Genomic DNA, 19,734 nt, shown 5'->3' on the forward strand with positions numbered 1-19,734 from the left:
CCTACAGGACGATACGTCAGTGGAACTTCTCAAACTTTTTCATGTCAAGCCAGGGAAGACCCCCAAAATGTACGGTTACAGTACCGTATATTTGGCCGCAGACAGCATTTATAGCTCAATATTTTGTGCGAATTGTTAAACATTTGGTAAAAAATTGTACCAAAAATGTCAAGATTTTCAGAATAGCTATGGTGTAAAATATAGGGTTCAAGTGGTTAAACTGATGAGATGGATGGCTATATTAACACATTTTGCTGGGGGACTCCCGGGAACCCCCTCAAGGACCCCTGGGGGTCCCCGGACCCCACTTTGAGAACCAACCACTGGATTCACATCATCCTCCAACGTCTCCAACCACTGGATTCACATCATCCTGCTATACTAGTAAGACGCCTCAGGGCGACATGCAACCTCGCGCCAATTCTTGACCATCTGGCCAGTGATATACGTATATCGGACCAGACCCATTATATATGGAGATTCCTGCATGATAGTCAACAATGTGATGCCAGAACATGCCCATATATGGGGCATTACCAAATATGGGCATTCCCAGATATGCCCTCGATATTGATGACATTGGGACAGGGATCTCCATATATGGGCATAAAACGGACAGGGTCAGAGGGAAGTAATTAATTTGCAAGTGTGATCTGGGAATGCCCATATGGGCAAGTTCTGACATCACATTGTCGACTATATATGGGCATAAAAGGGACATCAAGCCAGAGTGTGATGTCCGAGCAGCAAACCCATTCTGTTAAGAGTGGTTCCCTTGAACAGTGATCAGAGCATGATGTCAGGTTTGTGTATCAACCATACACAAACCCATAGAACCATAGACTGTAAAAATGTGTACTGACTGACTGACAGACACAGACGGAGACAAGCTGCGACATTTCTCATGGTATGCTGCGACCAAGGAATAGTTGGAGGGGGTACAGTATTGTGTTATACAATACCCATTGTACTTGTTTGAGACCTCTGTATCTATCTATGTGTTCCTTTTGTGCCGATATAAATCCCTGATGTCATCAGTATATGCCCATATATGGGTTATGTCACATGGGTGATGTCATGCTGACATGGTTTGTTTGGGTCTGATGTCTGATGACACGTGCCACACTGGGAACTCCATATATGGTTATGGCTGAGTCACATGAGCAGGTTGACATCATCCTTATAGGCACAGTTCAGTCACAGAAGGAGCACCTGTGGAGTAGCGAACTCAGAGTAGCACAGAGATCATCTCAAGACATACAGAAGTTGAGAACTGACACATCTCTTCATCCCTCTCTTGACTCTGCTCGGGATTCACTCTAGATATCGAGAAAGTCTCTAGTTCTAGTATTGAATATATCAACAGCTTCCTTGATTGGCAGTAACAGTGGTGCTGGTGAGAAATAAATGTTGTGCTGGACAGTTCAACTTAAAGGACCAAAGAGACTGGAATCTCTTTGGTCCTCTGCTGTGACTGTGGGGCACAAGGTGTACTGCTTTGAATGGTTCAATCAGCTCGATGTTCACATCTTCAACACAGTGTCTTTATGCTGGAAGAAGTTGACCCCAGTGACCAATGGAAGCGGAGAACGTCACCTTGAAGTTCCCTCCAGACGCATGGGCCACACAGCTGTCCTAATAGAAGACACCATCTACATCTGGGGAGGGTGGCCTTACTGCAACAAGCTTTATGCATTTGATGTTCACACCCACACATGGTCCAAGCCGAAGGTTTCTGGGACTGTTCCAGAGGGGAGGGAGAACCACTCAGCCTGTGTTTTTGGAAAGGTCATGTACGTCTATGGAGGGTGCATGACTGGTCACACTGGTGACATCTATAAGTTGGACACCAGCACAATGGTCTGGTCTTTAATTAACACCAGAGGAACTCCACCGCCTGCTTTATATTATGATCACTCTGCCACCATCATCGGGACAAAGATGTTTGTATTTGGCTGCATAGAGCACAAGGACACGATCAGTGTGTTTGACACAGAGACCAACTGCTGGCTGAGCACAACCCCTGCACGGCTTCTCCCAGAAGGACGTTACGATCATTCAGCCTTTGCCTACAATGGAGAGCTGTACATATTTGCTGGAAACACATCTGACCAGACCTTAAATGATCTGTGGACGTTCAACCCAGAGAGCTTCTCCTGGAAGAAGGTCGAGACCAAGGGCAGCGGACCGGGTCCGATGTGTAGCATGTTCTGCTGCGTGGCGGGGGGTCACATCATCCTCTTTGGAGGATACAAGGACAACAGCAAACCCTCTGATGACCTGTACATATTGGACATGAGTCCTAGTCTGAAGACGTTGTGCAAGCTAGCAGTTCTTCAGTACGGTCTGAAGCACTCTGAACTCCCACGCGACCTCAGTTGGGAACTGGCAGCCATGACAGCCATGACAGCCAATGGCAACGGACAAAACAACCCACTAAAAAACGAAAGAAAATAAAAACCAGAGGGGGTGTGATGAGGTCATGGCTCCTGTGTGGATCTGGGTCTTCACATGCTTCGTGACCCTCTTATAGACGACTCGGCTCTACGGTGTATCTATGACAGATGAGTCCCTATATGGGCATATCTCAGTCCATTCCGACCACCATTCACTTCCATTATAGAAGAATAACAGCTCTATAAGTCAGTACAAATGGAACCAAATGGACCCTTACGCGTCTGTAACTCTGAGAGTGTACAAATGGAACCAAATAGACCCTTACAGGTCTGTAACTCTGAGAGTGTACAAATGGATCCAAATGGACCCTTACGGGTCTGTAACTCTGAGAGTGTACAAATGGATCCAAATGGACCCTTACGGGTCTGTAACTCTGAGAGTGTACACATGGAACACTACAGGCCTTCAACTCTGAGAGTGTATGTGTGGAACCAAATGGACCCCTTATGGGGTCCAAGTAATCTTGGCCTAATCTTGACCTGCGGGGGCAACCACACTATAGTACTTGTCCGACTTTATTCTTCCAAGTACACTTTTTTTTCCTGCGGAATTCCTTCCACAGTTTTTGTGGCTTCATCGGGATACGTTATGTAGTAAAATCTATATAAACTAGAAGTTCGCTGCCCTTTGGGCCGCTCACGTCTAAAGATCGAATCCGCTTCGCTCACAGCTACGTTGCAGCAGTGATCCAACTGATATGGCCATATATGGAGATCTGTACTGTCAGTCCTTGCACACTTGACCACATATCGCTAGTGCCCAGTTGTCCAAGTGCCCACATGTCCCTAGTGTCCAGGTGTCCAGCTCTTCACATGCCCACATGTCCCTAGTGCCCAGTTGTCCAGGTGTCCACCTCTCCATGTGCCCACATGTAACTATTTCACAGTTGTCCAAGTGCCCACCTGTCCCTAGTGCCCAGGTGTCTGTCTGTCTGTCTGTCTGTCTGTCTGTCTGTCTGTCTGTCTGTCTGTCTGTCCATCCATCCATCTCTATCTCTATTTTAAAAAACTGAGTGGGGCCCCATGCAGGCAGCCAACTAGGCCCGGCCCTGCACCGCCTACAGGCCAAAAAGGCCCTGACTGTGTGGGGCGCCGGGCACCAGGCAGCCACCTAGGCCTGGCCCTGCACCCCCTAAAAGCCAAAAAGGCCCTGATTGTGTGGGGCCCAAGGCAGCCACCTATAGGCCCGGCCCTGCACCGCCTAAAGGCCAATATTTGGGGAAAATGTGTAAACATTTTGTGATTATGAGAAGTAGAGACACATCTGAAGGTGGAAAAGTAGATGGTCAGCTAAGCAGAAGCATTATTGATTTTTGTATTAGACAATAACCAGTAAGACTCCCTAATCGGTCGCTTATCTCCACAAATAGGGCAAAAACACACTCATGACATGAGTGTAGACATGCTGTGTAGTGATTTTCGTGATTTTAGGGCAAAATCTGTAGGAGCAGTGTCCAAAAATGTGTTTTTAAAAATCGGCCTGAAGGTGGCGCTATATGGGACAGATTCATGTTGATGGGATGAGTGTAGACATACTGTGTAGCGATTTGCGTGATTTTAGGGCAAAAACTGTAGGAGCAGTGTCCAAAAATGTGTTTTAAAAATCGGCCTGAAGGTGGCGCTAGAAGAGGGCCATGTGAGAAATGAGGGGTGGGGTCTCCGCGTTGCCTTGGCGGACGAATAGGTACCGGCCCCGGCTCTGCCGGACGCTCCTAGCCCGAGTTACGGCATTTTATGTGAGCTGCAGTGGAGGGGGTCCTCCACTGGGGGCGCCACCACTTTTGCATCCGTTCTGGAGCACCAGGAGTGGGTGGTCCCCAGGAATTCCCCGTGAGCAGCCCCGTTGGGGTGGTCATTTGGTCATTTTTGCACATTTGGTCATTTTTTTACACCTGGGGTTCCCCCAGGGACCTGGGGGTCCCTGGAGCTCTGGGGGTCCTTGGAGGTTGTAGTTTGGCAGGTAAGGAGTGTGTGTGCAAAATGTGGCATGGATGGGGGCAACGGTTGTGGAGATATGAGCAGGGGAAAAGTGTGACGTGTGACGTGTCACTCACGGAGGGATTTTTTTTTACACCTGGGGGTCCCCCAGGGACCTGGGGGTCCCTGGAGCTCCGGGGGTCCTTGGAGGTTGTAGTTTGGCAGGTAAGGAGTGTGTGTGCAAAATTTGGCATGGATGGGGGCAACGGTTGTGGAGATATGAGCAGGGCAAAAGTGTGACGTGTGACGTGTGACTGACTCACTGACTCACTCACTGACTGACGGACGGACGGACGGACAACCGGTGGAGGTTTTGGTAGTAAATGCGACCTACGGTCGCAACAATGGACAAACATGCATTATGGCTGATACGCATTCTGAGATTGCTATTGTGTTTTATATCATTTACTTTATATCGTTGATTAGTCACCTTTACAACGATGTACAGCTTGTACGCATCGGGCATTCGTGGAATGAGCATCACAGTCAAACATGTGGATAGCGCAGACCAAATATATGCCAGAATTGCCTGTAATACGGTTCTATTGGTATTCACCTTTGTTGTTTGCACTCTCCCACAGCAATAAGGACAAGAAAAAACAACACATATTGGCCATGTATACACATTAATTTATCTGTGTCAGGTAAAATTGTAGGAAGCAATAAGGACAAGAAAAAACAACACATATTGGCCATGTATACACATTAATTTTACACTCTGTGTCAGGTACCTCAGTCAACAGCTTGGCACCTCCTCCTCATGCTGGTCACCAACCTAGCCAAAGTGGTTCTGTTGGTCCCACATACAGCTCACCCAAGCTGATACCACATCTGGACTCGTGGCAGGCCATTCCATTCTCTCCACTCCCAAATTCTGGAGGTACTGTCTGGTGATCCTGGCTCTGTGGGGGCGAGCGTTGTCATCCTGGAGGATAGCATTAGGTCCCAAATTTTGGCAGAACCCATGCTCAGGTGCAAGGCACACACCTGTGACTGGCACACACCCTCAGTTTGAAAGGCTTAAGAAGGCGCATAGGCCGAAACGCGTCCATTTCTAGACTCCTGCTGCTGTGCATATCTATACTATAATTTTGCGAATGTCTGTCTGAGTGAGTGAGTGAGTGAGTGTCTGTCTGTCTGAAACAGCGTTTCTCCTCAGTGGCTGGAGCAATTGATCTGAAATCGCATCACCATTAGCATATGAACACACCTGACATAACTGTGAAGCCCGTTTGTCACTTTCACAAATCGTATGCTGTATATTTGCATTTTTATGGTGTATCTACTATCTATTCTGCATCTAGCATGAGGCACATCTATTCTGCATCTAGCTTGAGGCAAAATGTTTAACCAGCTCTGTGTGTGTGTGTGTGTGTGTGTGTGTGTGTGTGTGTGTGTGTGTGTGTGTGTGTGTGTGTGTGTGTGTGTGTGTGTGCAGGCAGGCGGGTGTGTGTGCAGGCGGGTGGGCGGGCGGGCTGGGGGGGGGACAGTATCTCTGTAGCCATTAAACGAAACGGGTTTCTTACATTGATGCTCCTACATATTATCATGCAAGCACCAGTTAAAGTTACTTTCTATCCCTCATATACTGTATGCACAGTGCACATCCCATAACCCACACACTGCACATCATTTTGGAGCTCATATCTTTGAACGGGTAAGGGCTATATTTATAAATAAAGAAATCTTAATATATTATTCAAGAGAGTGCAGATATTCCCTTCACTGACACACACCTGCCGGCATTTGAAGCCCAAAACGAGAGTGAATGCCAGCAGAACAGTATTACAGGCCATTTGGGCAAATGTTTGGTCGGCGCTACCCACATGTTTGGCTGTGTTGCTCATTCCACAAAGCTGTACCTTGTTGTAAAGGTGACTAATCAACGATAAAAATGATATAAAACACAATACCAAATAGTATTATTAAAGGGGAGATATAATAGACTGAAGTCAAGTTTCCTTACCTTTTGTGCATGTTTTTACTGTATATTAGCATTCTTGTGTAATAGATCTCCAGTAGATGGTGCTATATTCTCAAATGTAGGTATTTATTTAAGGGGGTATAGTCCTATATCCTCATAAACCAGCCTCCTCACATGCATTACCTCCATTAAATAATATGGTATTTATAACTAACCCAGCCTGGGTTAGTTAAAGTTTTCTTTTTCCTTTAGTCAGACAAATCATAGTCTGGCTGAATATACGTACAGTATGAAGCCATTTAATAAAACAAATAATGCTGCCATATTGACAACTGATGTTTACTTCTAGTTTAAGTTGTATGAGAAAGGATGTGCGTAGAGACCAGACCCAGTTTACTCTATACACATAGCGGTGAGATAGTGAGTGCAGTAGTCTCTATTTAAATTGCTATACAAAGGTGATGTGACTTGAAAATCTGCAGAGATGTTCGTCTAAAAGAGAAAAATCTTCTTTTTCAGTAGCATTTTCATTGATTGTGGAAATATGTGTATCAGCCTTTCTAGTTTTAGGTAACCTTGCGTCACCAGGCTTTCTTACGTTTTAGGAGGTTATGGTAATTATGGTCTTAAGGGGGTAGAAAAGTAGCCTAAAATACTTTTAGTTTAGTTTTTCCATGAGATATTTTGTGATAAATCTATGGTGTGGTCTGGCAACCGGTAAGATATACTTTAGTTCAGTGCACTTGGGCTCTATCTGTATTTGTATTCTGATGAATCTGCTCAAACCATTAGAATGAGCCTATGATGTAATTTCCTCTCCTTAGTTTTTCAGTTCTTTTTTTCTTTCTTTTGAACTTTACATTATGTCCTGGTGTGTGCATGGGATCTCTGCCACCTTATCAGTCACCAGCTCAATTTGGTATGTTAATGAGCCTGTGATGTCATTTCCTATAAAAGCCATGTTTGTGCAGCATTCATGTTTTGTCACCCTGATGAAGGCTGTGTGCTGCAACTCGTAGGTGTGCTATTTATTTAATTATTGCCATGCATTGGCTCCTTTTCATAATCTTAAGAGTATATAGGCCACCCCCCCCCCCCCCACAAATGATCAACAGTTAAGCACAACCACTCCCTCCTTTTTGGTGTTAGGTATTAACACCTACACTGATTTGATGCTAAGGTGGCCTGCATTACAGGCATCATCCTTATTGTGCCTTATCCTTCCTCTCCAGGTGCTGCTGTTAAGCTAGGTTGGTTGTGATGGTTATGGGCTTTAAACATTTACATTATGCCTTTAGGGATTTCCCCCAGGCATACCAATATGTCTGTGGGTCCTCCATCTTTGTGAAGTAGATTGGTTGGCTTTAGTCGTGGTTTTACCACTGGGACCACATGCCAGAGCTCATGGCTCATGTGAAACTTGACCTCAGCACTTTTCTTTTTATCACAGTGGAGTTTCTGCCAGCAGGGAAAACAAAACAACTGGAGAACATATATTTTCTTATTCTCTAGCAGAGGCCCTCAAGGGAACTAGATCCGCCTGCTCAATGAACCATGGCTTCAAGTGCAGGTCCCGAAGTAGACATTAAAGAGCAAGTCTGAATTTCTAAAATATCATGAACTTGCTTTTCTTGTCATGTCTTTTTCTTTGGTATAGTATCATGCATACGTTTTATCCAAAGATTCAAGGTCTCGGATATATTCTCAAATGCACAAACATATGCTATTTAATCTCAAACAGTCCAGTGTTACATGTCCATTATATACAAAATATAAATTTGTATTTGATTAAAAAGTCTAGTAAAACTTGATATACTACTGTTTGTTGTGTAGTGGTTATTGCTTGTGAGATCTGTACTACAACTTGGCTGTGTATTGTAATGTAAGGTCTAACAGTAGAGGGCACTGTCCTATCAGTAATGATAAAACTGCTTTCTTGGTCTTGTTTCTCCCAAGACAGCTCAGCTTGATTTTGCTTATGTTTAAAGATTTACACCTGGTTAGAACAACTAAAACGTTATTGGTTAGTTGAAGAGTATTGAAAGTTCACAAGGTTAAGTATTCTAAAAACAACTGCCTACAACAGTAGCCTATAAAAAAGAGTTGCACAGAGCATGTAATGGAAAGGTCTGGTTTCCACATTTTCTGCCACAAATGTAGAAATATGACACTTTAAATGATCATTTAGAGTAGAGTTTTGAAACAAATTGCTTGTTGTGTTGCACCACATGGTTATGTAAGAATAACCATGCTGTAGCCTCCAACCTCAACTCTCATATTTCGTAGCATTTGGATCTATTTATTAAACTGTCCTCAATTTGAATTATGCTAAAGAAAATATCCACTGATGTGCATTCATAATGGTGTTGAATAAAACGATAAGTAACATATTTGGGAAAAATCTGATTAGTCAGATTAAAGATTACCAGTGTCACTGTGATTTTTGTTGTGCTATAAGAGAAGCTTGTTTCAGTGCATTCCTGCAAAATGTGTTAAGAAATTGTCATTTATATTTTTGTTTTGCAGGAAGGCTGTTAAGGAAGGACATGTGGGGTGGTTTATTTGGCTCTGAAGACTGAAGTTATCAGGTCAGTGAAGGTATACATTGTATGAAAGCAGTAGGACATCCCTTTTATCTGACTCTTCTGAGCAAATAGGCAAAGCTTTACTGTATGTTTGTTACATCAAGGGTGTTAACATTTTCAGGTCAGCATTTGACAGTGTGCTTTACTGTTTAAATGGGCAGTGTGTTCACCTATGGAGTCAGTTTGTAAAATGTCATCTTGCAGCAACCCCTACCAACATATTGTCCCACTCCCATTAACACACAGAAGGCATATGGCACCAATGTGCAATGCCTATTTAATTTGTGAATACATATTTCCCTTTGGAGTTATTTCCATGCCTTGCCATTTAAACAATGGCTTACAGAACAGTACATTATGTAGCCAAACATTGCCTAAAGCATACGTGCTTCAGACAACCTGTTCTCAAGTAAGCTCTAAGCCACAGTAGGCTATTATATTGACCTACTATCCCAGAAGCCCATGGTCCAGGTTCTGACTTATGTAACAGTTGTTGCAGTATAGGCTAGCTATGGAAGGCACATTTCCTTATCCTGAGATGAGATCCAATATTTGAGAGCTTATTGGTGAAAGGGAAAAGTTATTTTCAATTGCATGTTGTGGGCCTAATAAAAAAAGGTAGCCAAGATTTTTTAAAATGACTTGAAATGAGACGAGACACCATGCAAAATGTAATTTTCCTTATTGTTCACTGAAGGTTTTCGTTTTTCCCTTGCAAATTAGGTAGTTGTTTTTGCTAGGTCTATTTCGTTTGATATATTTGTTGATGGATTTTTGTTATGGGAATAAGGTTGACATATTCAAACACCAACTGAACAAGGGTAAAACAAAAACAGAGCAGAAAACATGAGCTAGTCCGTTCAATAAAGGCCCAATTTTCTTCTTGAGCAATAAGCCTATGTGCTTGTGATGGTAGTGGGTGTGCAGGAAAGGAGGAGTTTAGACGAGGATGGGAGGGTATAGATTGCCAACAGAGCCGTAGTAGGTTAGGGCAGATTGTGATAACGACAGATGCCTAGAAAACAGTGAGGGGCACTCCTCAGTTTTAAGCAGTCACAGATTGCACCTCGGAGAGCGGGGCGGAATCTGTGCAGCTGTCAGTGACCGCCAAGGTTTCTACTTTTATTATCAGTTCCAGCTGAAGCTTTCAAGGAGTACAGATCTTCAAAGCAGTTTGTGAACGGATCGAAGCCACAAAACACAGGTTAGTCTTATCAGCCTAAAACTATTTTGCAGCGATCCTCAAAGAAAGATGGAATGGATGGAAGGAAATAAAAAAATATTCTGACAATTTTATGTAGGAGACTGGGCAGGTTACCCTTCTTCTTCTTCACTCATTGTTCTCTCTCGTTGTATGAAGCTATAATTCTTCCGCTGGCAGCTAATGTTTTTATTTCTCTCTCCCTCCCCCTTTCTTTAAATTGGCTTGGCTCTATTGCGTCTACTCAGCTATAATTGCTAGACTCATATAGGCTACCTTTCCTAATCAAACGCGGCGTAATGCCTAAATGCATGACCTGTGGCTAATTGGTTTATCATAAAACAACAATGATCAAGCAAGCATATCGCTAGTTTTGTTTTATAAGCCAGTAGAACGGCGATGTTATTTTCAAATGGCCGTGGAAAAAAGGGTAGCAGATGAAAGGAGTGGGGTGCCTAGAGATGTGGGGGTGGAGTCTTCTAGCCGTTAATCATGTGTGTAGTGTAGGCCAGTCATCAATAGATTGTGCCTTTGATTCTTCATCGGTGGCTATATTAGTAGCTCGATGAATTGACTGTGAATTATGTATAATTAGCGACATATCTAATTTCGAAGTAACTATTCCCACTCCTTTATTCTGTGCATGTGCTACAAACGTGTTTTTCTTTTTGGCACACTATTTTCAAACATTGTGCGCAAGGCATGCATTTACTATAACTAGAGTGTTGATTGCTTCTTTATTTGGACATTCGTTCCTAAATAGCCTATTGCCACACCGATAACGAGACAAATATGTGAGAATCACAGATATGCCCAATAGTCCACGTGCACGTTCATAGTAATTCTAAAGGGATCGATCGATGCCATAATTTCGGCCCGGTTTTACTCTACGATTATGGTGAATGTTCACAATCCTAGAGAGACACAACCACCTTGTCGAATGACAATCATAGAATTGGTGAGCAGGCACTGTGCTGTTGGGTTAATGGTTATGTAAGGGAGACATGGCTGGTCATTGTTTTCATGTGTTGAGTAGACATTTTCATCTTGGGCAAGACGACCACTGCGTGCGTAATGGATGTGGCCTACTATCCTGCGCGTTGCGCATCCCGTTTTGATTGCTCCATTGCAGTACTATGGACAGCTCCGTGCCCATATAGTACCCGTCCCTTTACCGCAGATCAAATACTGTATCTTCCTCTGTAGTCACTGATTACAGCCTGTGACAGTGTAATTAACACTATTAATATGTCCATACCTTAATTTGAAACTATCCAATAAGCCAATCAATTTGAACTGCATGCATCAGAGCTAAACTTCCATGCTCCTTCTCTATGCAAATACATATGATGTTTGTTCTTATTAAAACAGGTTGTTTGAGCCGTTCCATTCCCTTTGTCAACTCAATGTGGACTTCCAGTTCCCTATTTTCTTACCAAAAGGAAGTTAGATTCTTTGGTAATCATTGGTGCTTCCTCTTGATCACAGCATTACAATTGATTCTCAGAACTGATTGGCATAGCCTATACAGATAAACTTCTGTATGTGCATACAAGATTTGAAGGTGACTATAGTATAGCTCATCCGTGCTTGCTCTGAAGCCTAAATCCATAGGTTTTCCCTTGCTATGCACTGCACACTCTGGCAGTCTTGAGAGTAGGCTACTAGGCAGAATAAATGAATGTCTTATAAAGGCCCACACTAGAATAGGGGCTGGCTTGGCACACACCACCTTACCCAAGATTCCATGGAACCCTGTTGAGTCCTCAGATCTCAGAAAGGTTCCCATGTAGTGGTCATTTGTCTTCTAGCCAAACTGTCCGTGGCAGGGAGAAGTCTCCCAATTGGAATGCCATCCTTTCCCCTTTCCAATAAAATCCTTTCTTGCAACTGAGGGGACTGAGTTGATTGCACAGCTTGCCTAAGTTACAGAGAAGCCTTTTGTTTCTTTTAAGGAACATGCGCGCGAGAAGCAAAGAAAGAAAAAAAAAAACTAATAGAAATAAACATTTATCTTTGCAATATTATGCTGTATACCCATCAGTACATTGACTAGACATTCTACAAATGGACGTGTTTTGAGGGCTCTTAAACTACACAAACATTTTTCATTTGATTGCGTACAATGGAGAGAGACAGAAAAAACAGGAGAGGATCTTTTGCATATTATCATGGGATCAATGTTTATCTAATAGCCTGTGGTCTATTAGCTAAAAAGCTAAAAACTATCCCATGTGACATTTACTTTTCAGGTGGCTTTCAGAGCCTGGGCGCACCCAAAAGCAAAACATGTTTTTGAAGTGATCCACTGCATCACATGTTTTAAAGTAAATAGGTTCATGACTGTCATTTATTCTGCATTTAAGTGTTCCTTAAACCAGTTAAACTGTAAAGTTAAATGGTAAAGCTTTAATATCCACAACACTGAAGGCCACATATAAGGGACACTGGTGACTGATCCGATGTTAACTGACATCATTATCCACTTGTTCCTATAGGAGACACCATGGGAGCCAAACTGAGTAAGAAGAAGAAGGGATATGATGTGAGCGACCCCAAAGAGAAGAGAGATGAGATCACTGCAGCGGCTGTCAGTGCAGTGGAGTCCATTCAAGCCTCAGTTGAGAGTGCTGTACCAGCCCCAGTGGCTGAGGTGACAGCTGAGGCAGCCAAGGTGGTATCGGCAGCGGTAGAGGAGACTGTAGGTTCAGCAGTAGCAGCAGTAACGGAAGCTGTGGAGTCAGTGGTGGGAACCTCAGTAGAGCCAGCTCCAACAGAACAAGCTCCAGCTGTAGAAGAGCCTGCTCCAGCCGCAGAGGAGCCTGCTCCAGCCGCAGAGGAGCCTGCTCCAGCCGCAGAGGAGCCTGCTCCAGCCGCAGAGGAGCCTGCTACAGCCGCAGAGGAGCCTGCTCCAGCCGCAGAGGAGCCTGCTCCAGCCGCAGAGGAGCCTGCTCCAGCCGCAGAGGAGCCTGCTCCATCCGCAGAGGAGCCTGCTCCAGCCGTAGAGGAGCCTGCTCCCGCCGCAGAGGAGCCTGCTCCAGCTGCTCCAGCTGTAGAGGAGCCAACTCCCTCCGTAGAGGAGCCTGCTCCAGCTGCAGAGGAGCCTGCTCCAGCTGCTCCAGCTGTAGAGGAGCCAACTCCAGCTGTAGAGGAGCCAACTCCAGCTGTAGAGGAGCCAACTCCAGCTGCAGAGGAGCCTGCTCCAGCTGCAGAGGAGCCTGCTCCAGCTGCAGAGGAGCCTGCTCCAGCCGCAGAGGAGCCTGCTCCCGCTGCAGAGGAGCCTGCTCCCGCTGCAGAGGAGCCTGCTCCAGCCGAGCCTGCTCCAGCCGTAGAAGCAGCCGAGCCTGCTCCAGCCGTAGAGGAGCCAGCCCCTGCTGCAGAGGAGCCAGCCGCAGAGGAGCCAGCACCAGTTCCAGAGGAACCAGCTGCTGTCACAGAGGAACCAGCACTAGCAGAACCACCAGTGGAAGAGTCCCCAGTTGTAACAGAGGAGCCTGCTGCTCCAGCACCAGAAGAGCCTGCAGAGGCTGTCCCTGAACCTGCTGCTACTCCAGAACAGGTCCCCGTAGAGGAGCCTGTCCAAGCACCGGTGCCTGTATCAGAACCCGAGCCAGAGCCCATCCCAGAGACTGTTATTGACACTGTGGAAGAAGCAGTGGTGCCAGAAACTACAGCCACCCCAGAACCTGAGCCAACAGCTGAGCCCGACACACCCGCAGAGACACAGGCTGAGGCGGAGACACCGGTCCCAGTTGCAGAGCCAGAGCCAGTAGCAGAGCAGCCTGTGGCAGAACCAGTTGCCGAGGTTGAGACAGAGTCAACAGATGCTGAACCTGAACCTACAGAGCCTGCTGCAGCAGCAGAAGCAGCGGCTCCAGAGAACTCTGCTCAGGCTGAAGTTCCGTCCGCAGAACAGGAAACGGTCACGGTAGAGGCAGAAGCAGAGCCTGTCCCTGAGATTGTTGTCTCAGAATCAGCCCCTGTTGTTGAGGATACTGAAGGGGCTGAGGTGGTGGCGGAGGCTGCTACCGTGGATGAAGAACCCGCTGCAGTCACCCCAGAGCCTGTGGTGGAGACCAAGATGGAGAATGGAGATATAGAGAGCCCTGCTGTAAACGGAGAGTGCACAGAATCTGCTGCTACTGATGAGCCACAGTCAGAGCAATGTGTCAATGGTATTGAAAAGCCTGAGGAGATTCCTGTCAAGGAGCAGAGTGACATTGAACTGAAAAAGGACTTGATCCTGAGTGGGGCTATTCAGGAAGCTCCTGATGCAGTTTCTGACATGGTGGAGGCAATCAGTGCAACTGTCAGCCAAGCAGTTGACTCGGTCTGAAAGGATGGCATCTTTCAAAAATAATGTGAATTCCAGTTTTATCCTCAGATGGTGCAAATAAACTACACATCAATAACAACTACAGCTGCGCAGACTTTTTAAAATGTCTAAACCACCACAATGTTTCTTGTGGTAACTCAGGCAAAAAGGATTTTTATCTGGCTTACCAAAAATGAAATGCAACCACTCGAGAATAGAGAGAAAGAGAGGGAATGAATTCGTAGGAGCGTGAATAAGTATGTGTTCAAGAAAGATGGAGGCACAGAGAGGAGGCTTGTGTTTGTGGAAAAAGAGACAATAGGAAGCAAAATTGGACAGCACACTAAGAGGAAAATTACTGACCATTAACAATGGAAATAATGGATGGAATGAATAGTCTTGTCTTTGTGTGTGAGCCTGATGAATAATAAGAAATGGTTTATTTGAAATAGTGTTCCATATTAGTATATAATCTAATTTAGACTTTCTCATATCCTTTCTGTAACTATATATAAATATATATATTAAAAATCTATGGATGAAATGTTTTGGCCTTTTATAATGATGCAATCTGAGAGGAATGTTCATTTTAACTTGATGGCTTGGAATAGAGAATAAAAGCCTACCTCATCTTTCTCCTTCTCATGCATTCTGAACATCGGTTATGTCACGATTCTCTGAGGCAGGCACACCAAATTAATGGCAAGGTGTATTAGTCATCTTCTTCAGCTTCACCTTATTTGGCTGTATTTTACGGTATTTCACATCTACATTTATGGTAGACAAATATATAAACGATGATCAGCAGTGAATGTTCTTTTCCATCATTTTAAAGGAAAAAAAAATAAGTAACATTTAGAGCAGTGGTTCTCAACCTTTATAGGCCAGTCAATCTGAGGTTTGACCCAAAAGAAATTACAATATTAATGGTTCAAAGTTTTTTTATGATCCTTAGGGTCATCCAAAAAAACATGTTAAAAGTTTCCCGTTATATTCTTAGTGGATCAAGGTGAATTCAGGGGGTTCACGTTTGGGTCCCTTCACCTACTATACAGGAAAAAAAGACCCACCCAAAAATCTTTTAAGTAGCATGCGAGGGGTCTAACTAGGGGTTTTTCATGATTCTGAATCCAATGCAAGCATTTGTTTTGCACGAAAAGCATTCCTCGGGCTAAAACCAGACCCCAAAAAACTGAGCTGACCCCAGAAAAGTGATGACTCATCACTAAACCATAGTTTTGAGGGTCAGTTTTTAGCCAGAGGAATGTTTTTTGTGCAAAACAAACGCTTGCAATGTATTCAGAATCATGGAAAACCCCTAGTTAGACCCCTCACCTGCTACTTAAAGGTGTCTTTTTTCCCCTGTATACTAAGTGAAGGGACCCAAACTTGAACCCCCTGAATTCACCTTGATCCACTAAGAATATAATGGGAAACTTTTAACATGTTTTTTTGGATGACGCTAAGGATCATAAAAACCCCTGAATGATTACTATTGCAATTTCTTTTGGGTCAGGCCCTTTTTTAGCTTAGATCGACTGGCCTATTATCAAGCCGGCGACCTCCCAAAATCATATTTGAACTGGGGACCCCCCACACTTACAAGCACTTGGAATTGTAGGAGTTGAGGCATTAAATTTAGTTCGATTCCACTGAAAATAGAAATCTACAAGCTTACAACACATTTGCAAGGCGTTTCTTTTTTTTAAATGTATTTAAAAGGTCTTAAATGTCCTTTAATATCACTTCGTTAACCCCCCAAAACTCATGTGGGGACCTGGTTGAGAACCCCTGACTTGGAGAACATGGAATCTCTGTAACTGTCAAACAATGTGACATGCACCACCATTGCTGTCACACACCAGCTCTCACGGGTCAGGGTTTGGTTGCATGTTCATATCGGCGAAGGGCAATGTCCTGCAGGCCATGGGCCAAAATTGCAAAATATTTGGGTTGGTGGAACCTGGCTGGCTTTTGGTTGTTGGTTGGACAAACCAATAAACGAAGCTCAGTGCATAATGCAGAGTAGAGATCATTTTATTTCTATAGGTCATCTTCCCCCAGCCTTTTCACTATTACATCACCATACCTACCACTGAGGCTTCAACACTCCCAACATTTCACAAGGGGACCTAGAGGGGGAAGGGCTGGAATTCTAGCAGGAGAGGCAGGGAAAAGGAAGGGATAATTTATAGGCTAGGCTACTTTGTCAAACGGTCGTGTCACACAACAAAAATGCTGCATATTCAGCTGAAGCACGTCTTTGACTGACTATCGGCCTACGTCATCTTTGTTTGTTGATTGTTCGACGTAGTAGCTTAGCGAGTCTGAAGAGTGGGGGGCAGGGGGATACCAAGAGGGGGATATGAGGAGTGGGGGTTGGTGTTCTGATGTAACACTAGAGAAGAAGATCTCTGGCAAATGAAATAATCTCTCCTTTGGCGTCAAACATTTTCAGACTCTTTTTTTCCCCCTGTGGTTGGCATATCGGGCAAGAAAAACTAGTTTGAGTGCAGAGGACTGAAATTAGCATGGATAAACAGGTTTTGACACCTACTTGATCCCTCCGTGCAGAATGTTGCCAATCTTGCTGCTCACACAGCTATGTCAGAACAGACGGGCTATAAGGACCCTCTCAAGAAGGCGCTAAAGCAGCATTAACACGGGGGAGTTAAATGAGATGTGCCTTGATAAGTATGTTTCTGTATGGATTTAATTATCTGTGTGGGTGTGTGTGTGTGTGTGTGTGTGTGTCCAGGGGTGTCACACCAAATTCTGGGCCCTGGGTACAAGGATTCACTGCGGGCCCCCCATGAATGTTCTTCATAGGGGGAGGGGGTTTAACCCATTTAGACTGGGAACGCATTATTTTGTGCTTTAACTATTGAAATATAGCAGATATATAGGCTCACAGCGCAGCACCAAGTGCCGTGCTGCGAGCTTGTAGTTCAGGGGAGCGTTCTTTAGGTTAGATTATACTTTATTGACAAGAATGGCAGCAGCAACATAGCATATAAACATCAGCAAGATATGAAGGCAGCAGCACGATACATAAAGGCAGCAGCATACACTAGGCATACTAACGGCAGCAGGAGAGCGACAAATGCATGACATGTATACTGTGATACTATACTAAGGCCGCAGCATACCAACAGCCTAGGAATAAGAACAGGCATCTATGGCAACTTAGGCAGGAGCATAACTTGGCGATGGATTCTGTATTCGGGTCATTTCCTGCAGGCCCACGATCACACGTGTACCATGTACGGCGAAGTACATGTATGGCTGTGTACGTCGTGGGCTTAACATATCTCTGCAGGCAATTACCCGAGACCCCCCGCGGGGTCTAACACAGAACCTACGGTGGAGCTGGGGTGGTGGCGGGGCAGTAGCTTGCGCAACAATACCTTACCTACAGGCAGGTCTACCTATATGTTGTATAGGGGGCGGGACGCGCAGGTCCTGACCACGTGAGCGCACGCAACCTCCAGAACACTCCCCCGAACTCGCTTCGTCATTACACTCCTTCGCATCATTTCAGGGGAGCGTTCTTTAGGTTAGATTATACTTTATTGACAAGAATGGCAGCAGCAACATAGCATATAAACATCAGCAAGATATGAAGGCAGCAGCACGATACATAAAGGCAGCAGCATACACTAGGCATACTAACGGCAGCAGGAGAGCGACAAATGCATGACATGTATACTGTGATACTATACTAAGGCCGCAGCATACCAACAGCCTAGGAATAAGAACAGGCATCTATGGCAACTTAGGCAGGAGCATAACTTGGCGATGGATTCTGTATTCGGGTCATTTCCTGCAGGCCCACGATCACACGTGTACCATGTACGGCGAAGTACATGTATGGCTGTGTACGTCGTGGGCTTAACATATCTCTGCAGGCAATTACCCGAGACCCCCCAAAACAACAACCCCCAACACAAGCAAAAGCTAAGAATCCACTGCCAATGCCAACCAACGGTGAAGGTTGCTCTGCTGTAAATAGGCGACTAGTGCTGAGCACAACTACACTAACTGCCTAACCTTAATACTCTAGAGCGATACCAAATGAATATGCAGTAATACTGGAATTAATGAATACTAACAGCGAGCAAAGACCAACCAACGGCGAGGAAAGTGGCGCTGCTGTACTTTTAGCGCTTACTGTGAGCAGGAGGCACTGAACTATATAACTACCTAACACAATACTCTGGAAAGGCCAAGCTCAGTTATTAAAGTAAAGGCGGCGGGACAGCTCAGAACATCCTACCTAAAGGGACACCCCAGCAACCACCTTGCTTTGCAGAGAAATTGGAGTGCGGCATAGCAATGCAACTATTCATAAAAACGTATACTAGAATGGACAGCAAATGAAATACGCTGTAGTACTGACATTTATTAATATTAGCAGCTTGCCAAAGGCCAACCAACGGCGAAGAAGGTAGCACTGCTGCAATTTAGCGATTACTGCGGTGGGCAGGAGGCAACTAAAGTGTAGATACGCCGACCAACACTAGAACTCGAGCGCTATGCTATACTAGAATGGGCAAACGCGATAGAAATACACAGTAGTACTGAAGTGTATTAATATTAGCAACAGCCAACCAACAATGAAGGTAGGTGTCATTTTAGCGATGCTATACTGAGCAGGAGCAACTGCGTATAACACTGGTTTATACTGTTAAACTTACCCATCTAACCTAAAAGACACCTTGGCTTGCATATTAAAATGCATGTGAAGCGCAGCAGAGAGGCAGCCATTAACCTAAAAAGACACCCCAGCAAACACCTTGCTTTGCATATTAGGCATGTGAAGCGCAGCGGCAAATAAACACACAAACATATCGGGTACACGCCGAAGCAGAACGGCATAATGTAACCTTATGAAACCTGAGCTATTAGCACAGCCGCTCAGTCCCGAGTTGCATGGCTTGATGCTCATTGGTAGCTGGGCGTGCCGGATTTCAGATTGCCGAGTCTGACGTAACGGACATAGCTGCCGATGCCCGGCGGCTAGAGGATTTCCTGGTTGATGACAGCACCCGGAGCGCTGCTGTTGTCACTGCCCCGGTCCAGCGAGAGAGCTATGCGGGTGGACGGGTAGCCGGGTGGGGGGCGGCGTGCAGGTGGGCAGCTGGTTGGGCAGGCCGCAGCTCTCTCGGTTTTATGCCGTACCAGGCTCGTGTCATGGGTGCCGGGGGCAGACATCAGGCGGATGTTTCAGCATGGAAATAAAGGACGGAAAAGTGAATTAGTTCTGCTCCAGAGTC

General features: G+C 45.0%; 1 protein-coding gene across 1 annotated transcript; it reads left to right on the plus strand.

Moving 5' to 3' along the window:
* Window positions 1-9,946: 9,946 nt before the first annotated feature.
* Window positions 9,947-15,084, plus strand: LOC308288212 (uncharacterized protein). Its single transcript, XM_080729584.1, has 2 exons — window positions 9,947-10,146; window positions 12,642-15,084. Exon 2 carries the CDS (start codon window positions 12,650-12,652, stop codon window positions 14,477-14,479), a length of 1,830 nt encoding a protein of 609 aa, XP_080585710.1. The 5' UTR covers window positions 9,947-10,146; window positions 12,642-12,649; the 3' UTR covers window positions 14,480-15,084.
* The last annotated feature ends 4,650 nt before the right edge of the window (window positions 15,085-19,734 follow it).

The sequence above is a fragment of the Nannobrachium achirus genome (assembly GCF_963921795.1).
Source record: "Nannobrachium achirus genome assembly, chromosome: 7".
In the NCBI taxonomy this organism is placed as follows: domain Eukaryota; kingdom Metazoa; phylum Chordata; class Actinopteri; order Myctophiformes; family Myctophidae; genus Nannobrachium; species Nannobrachium achirus.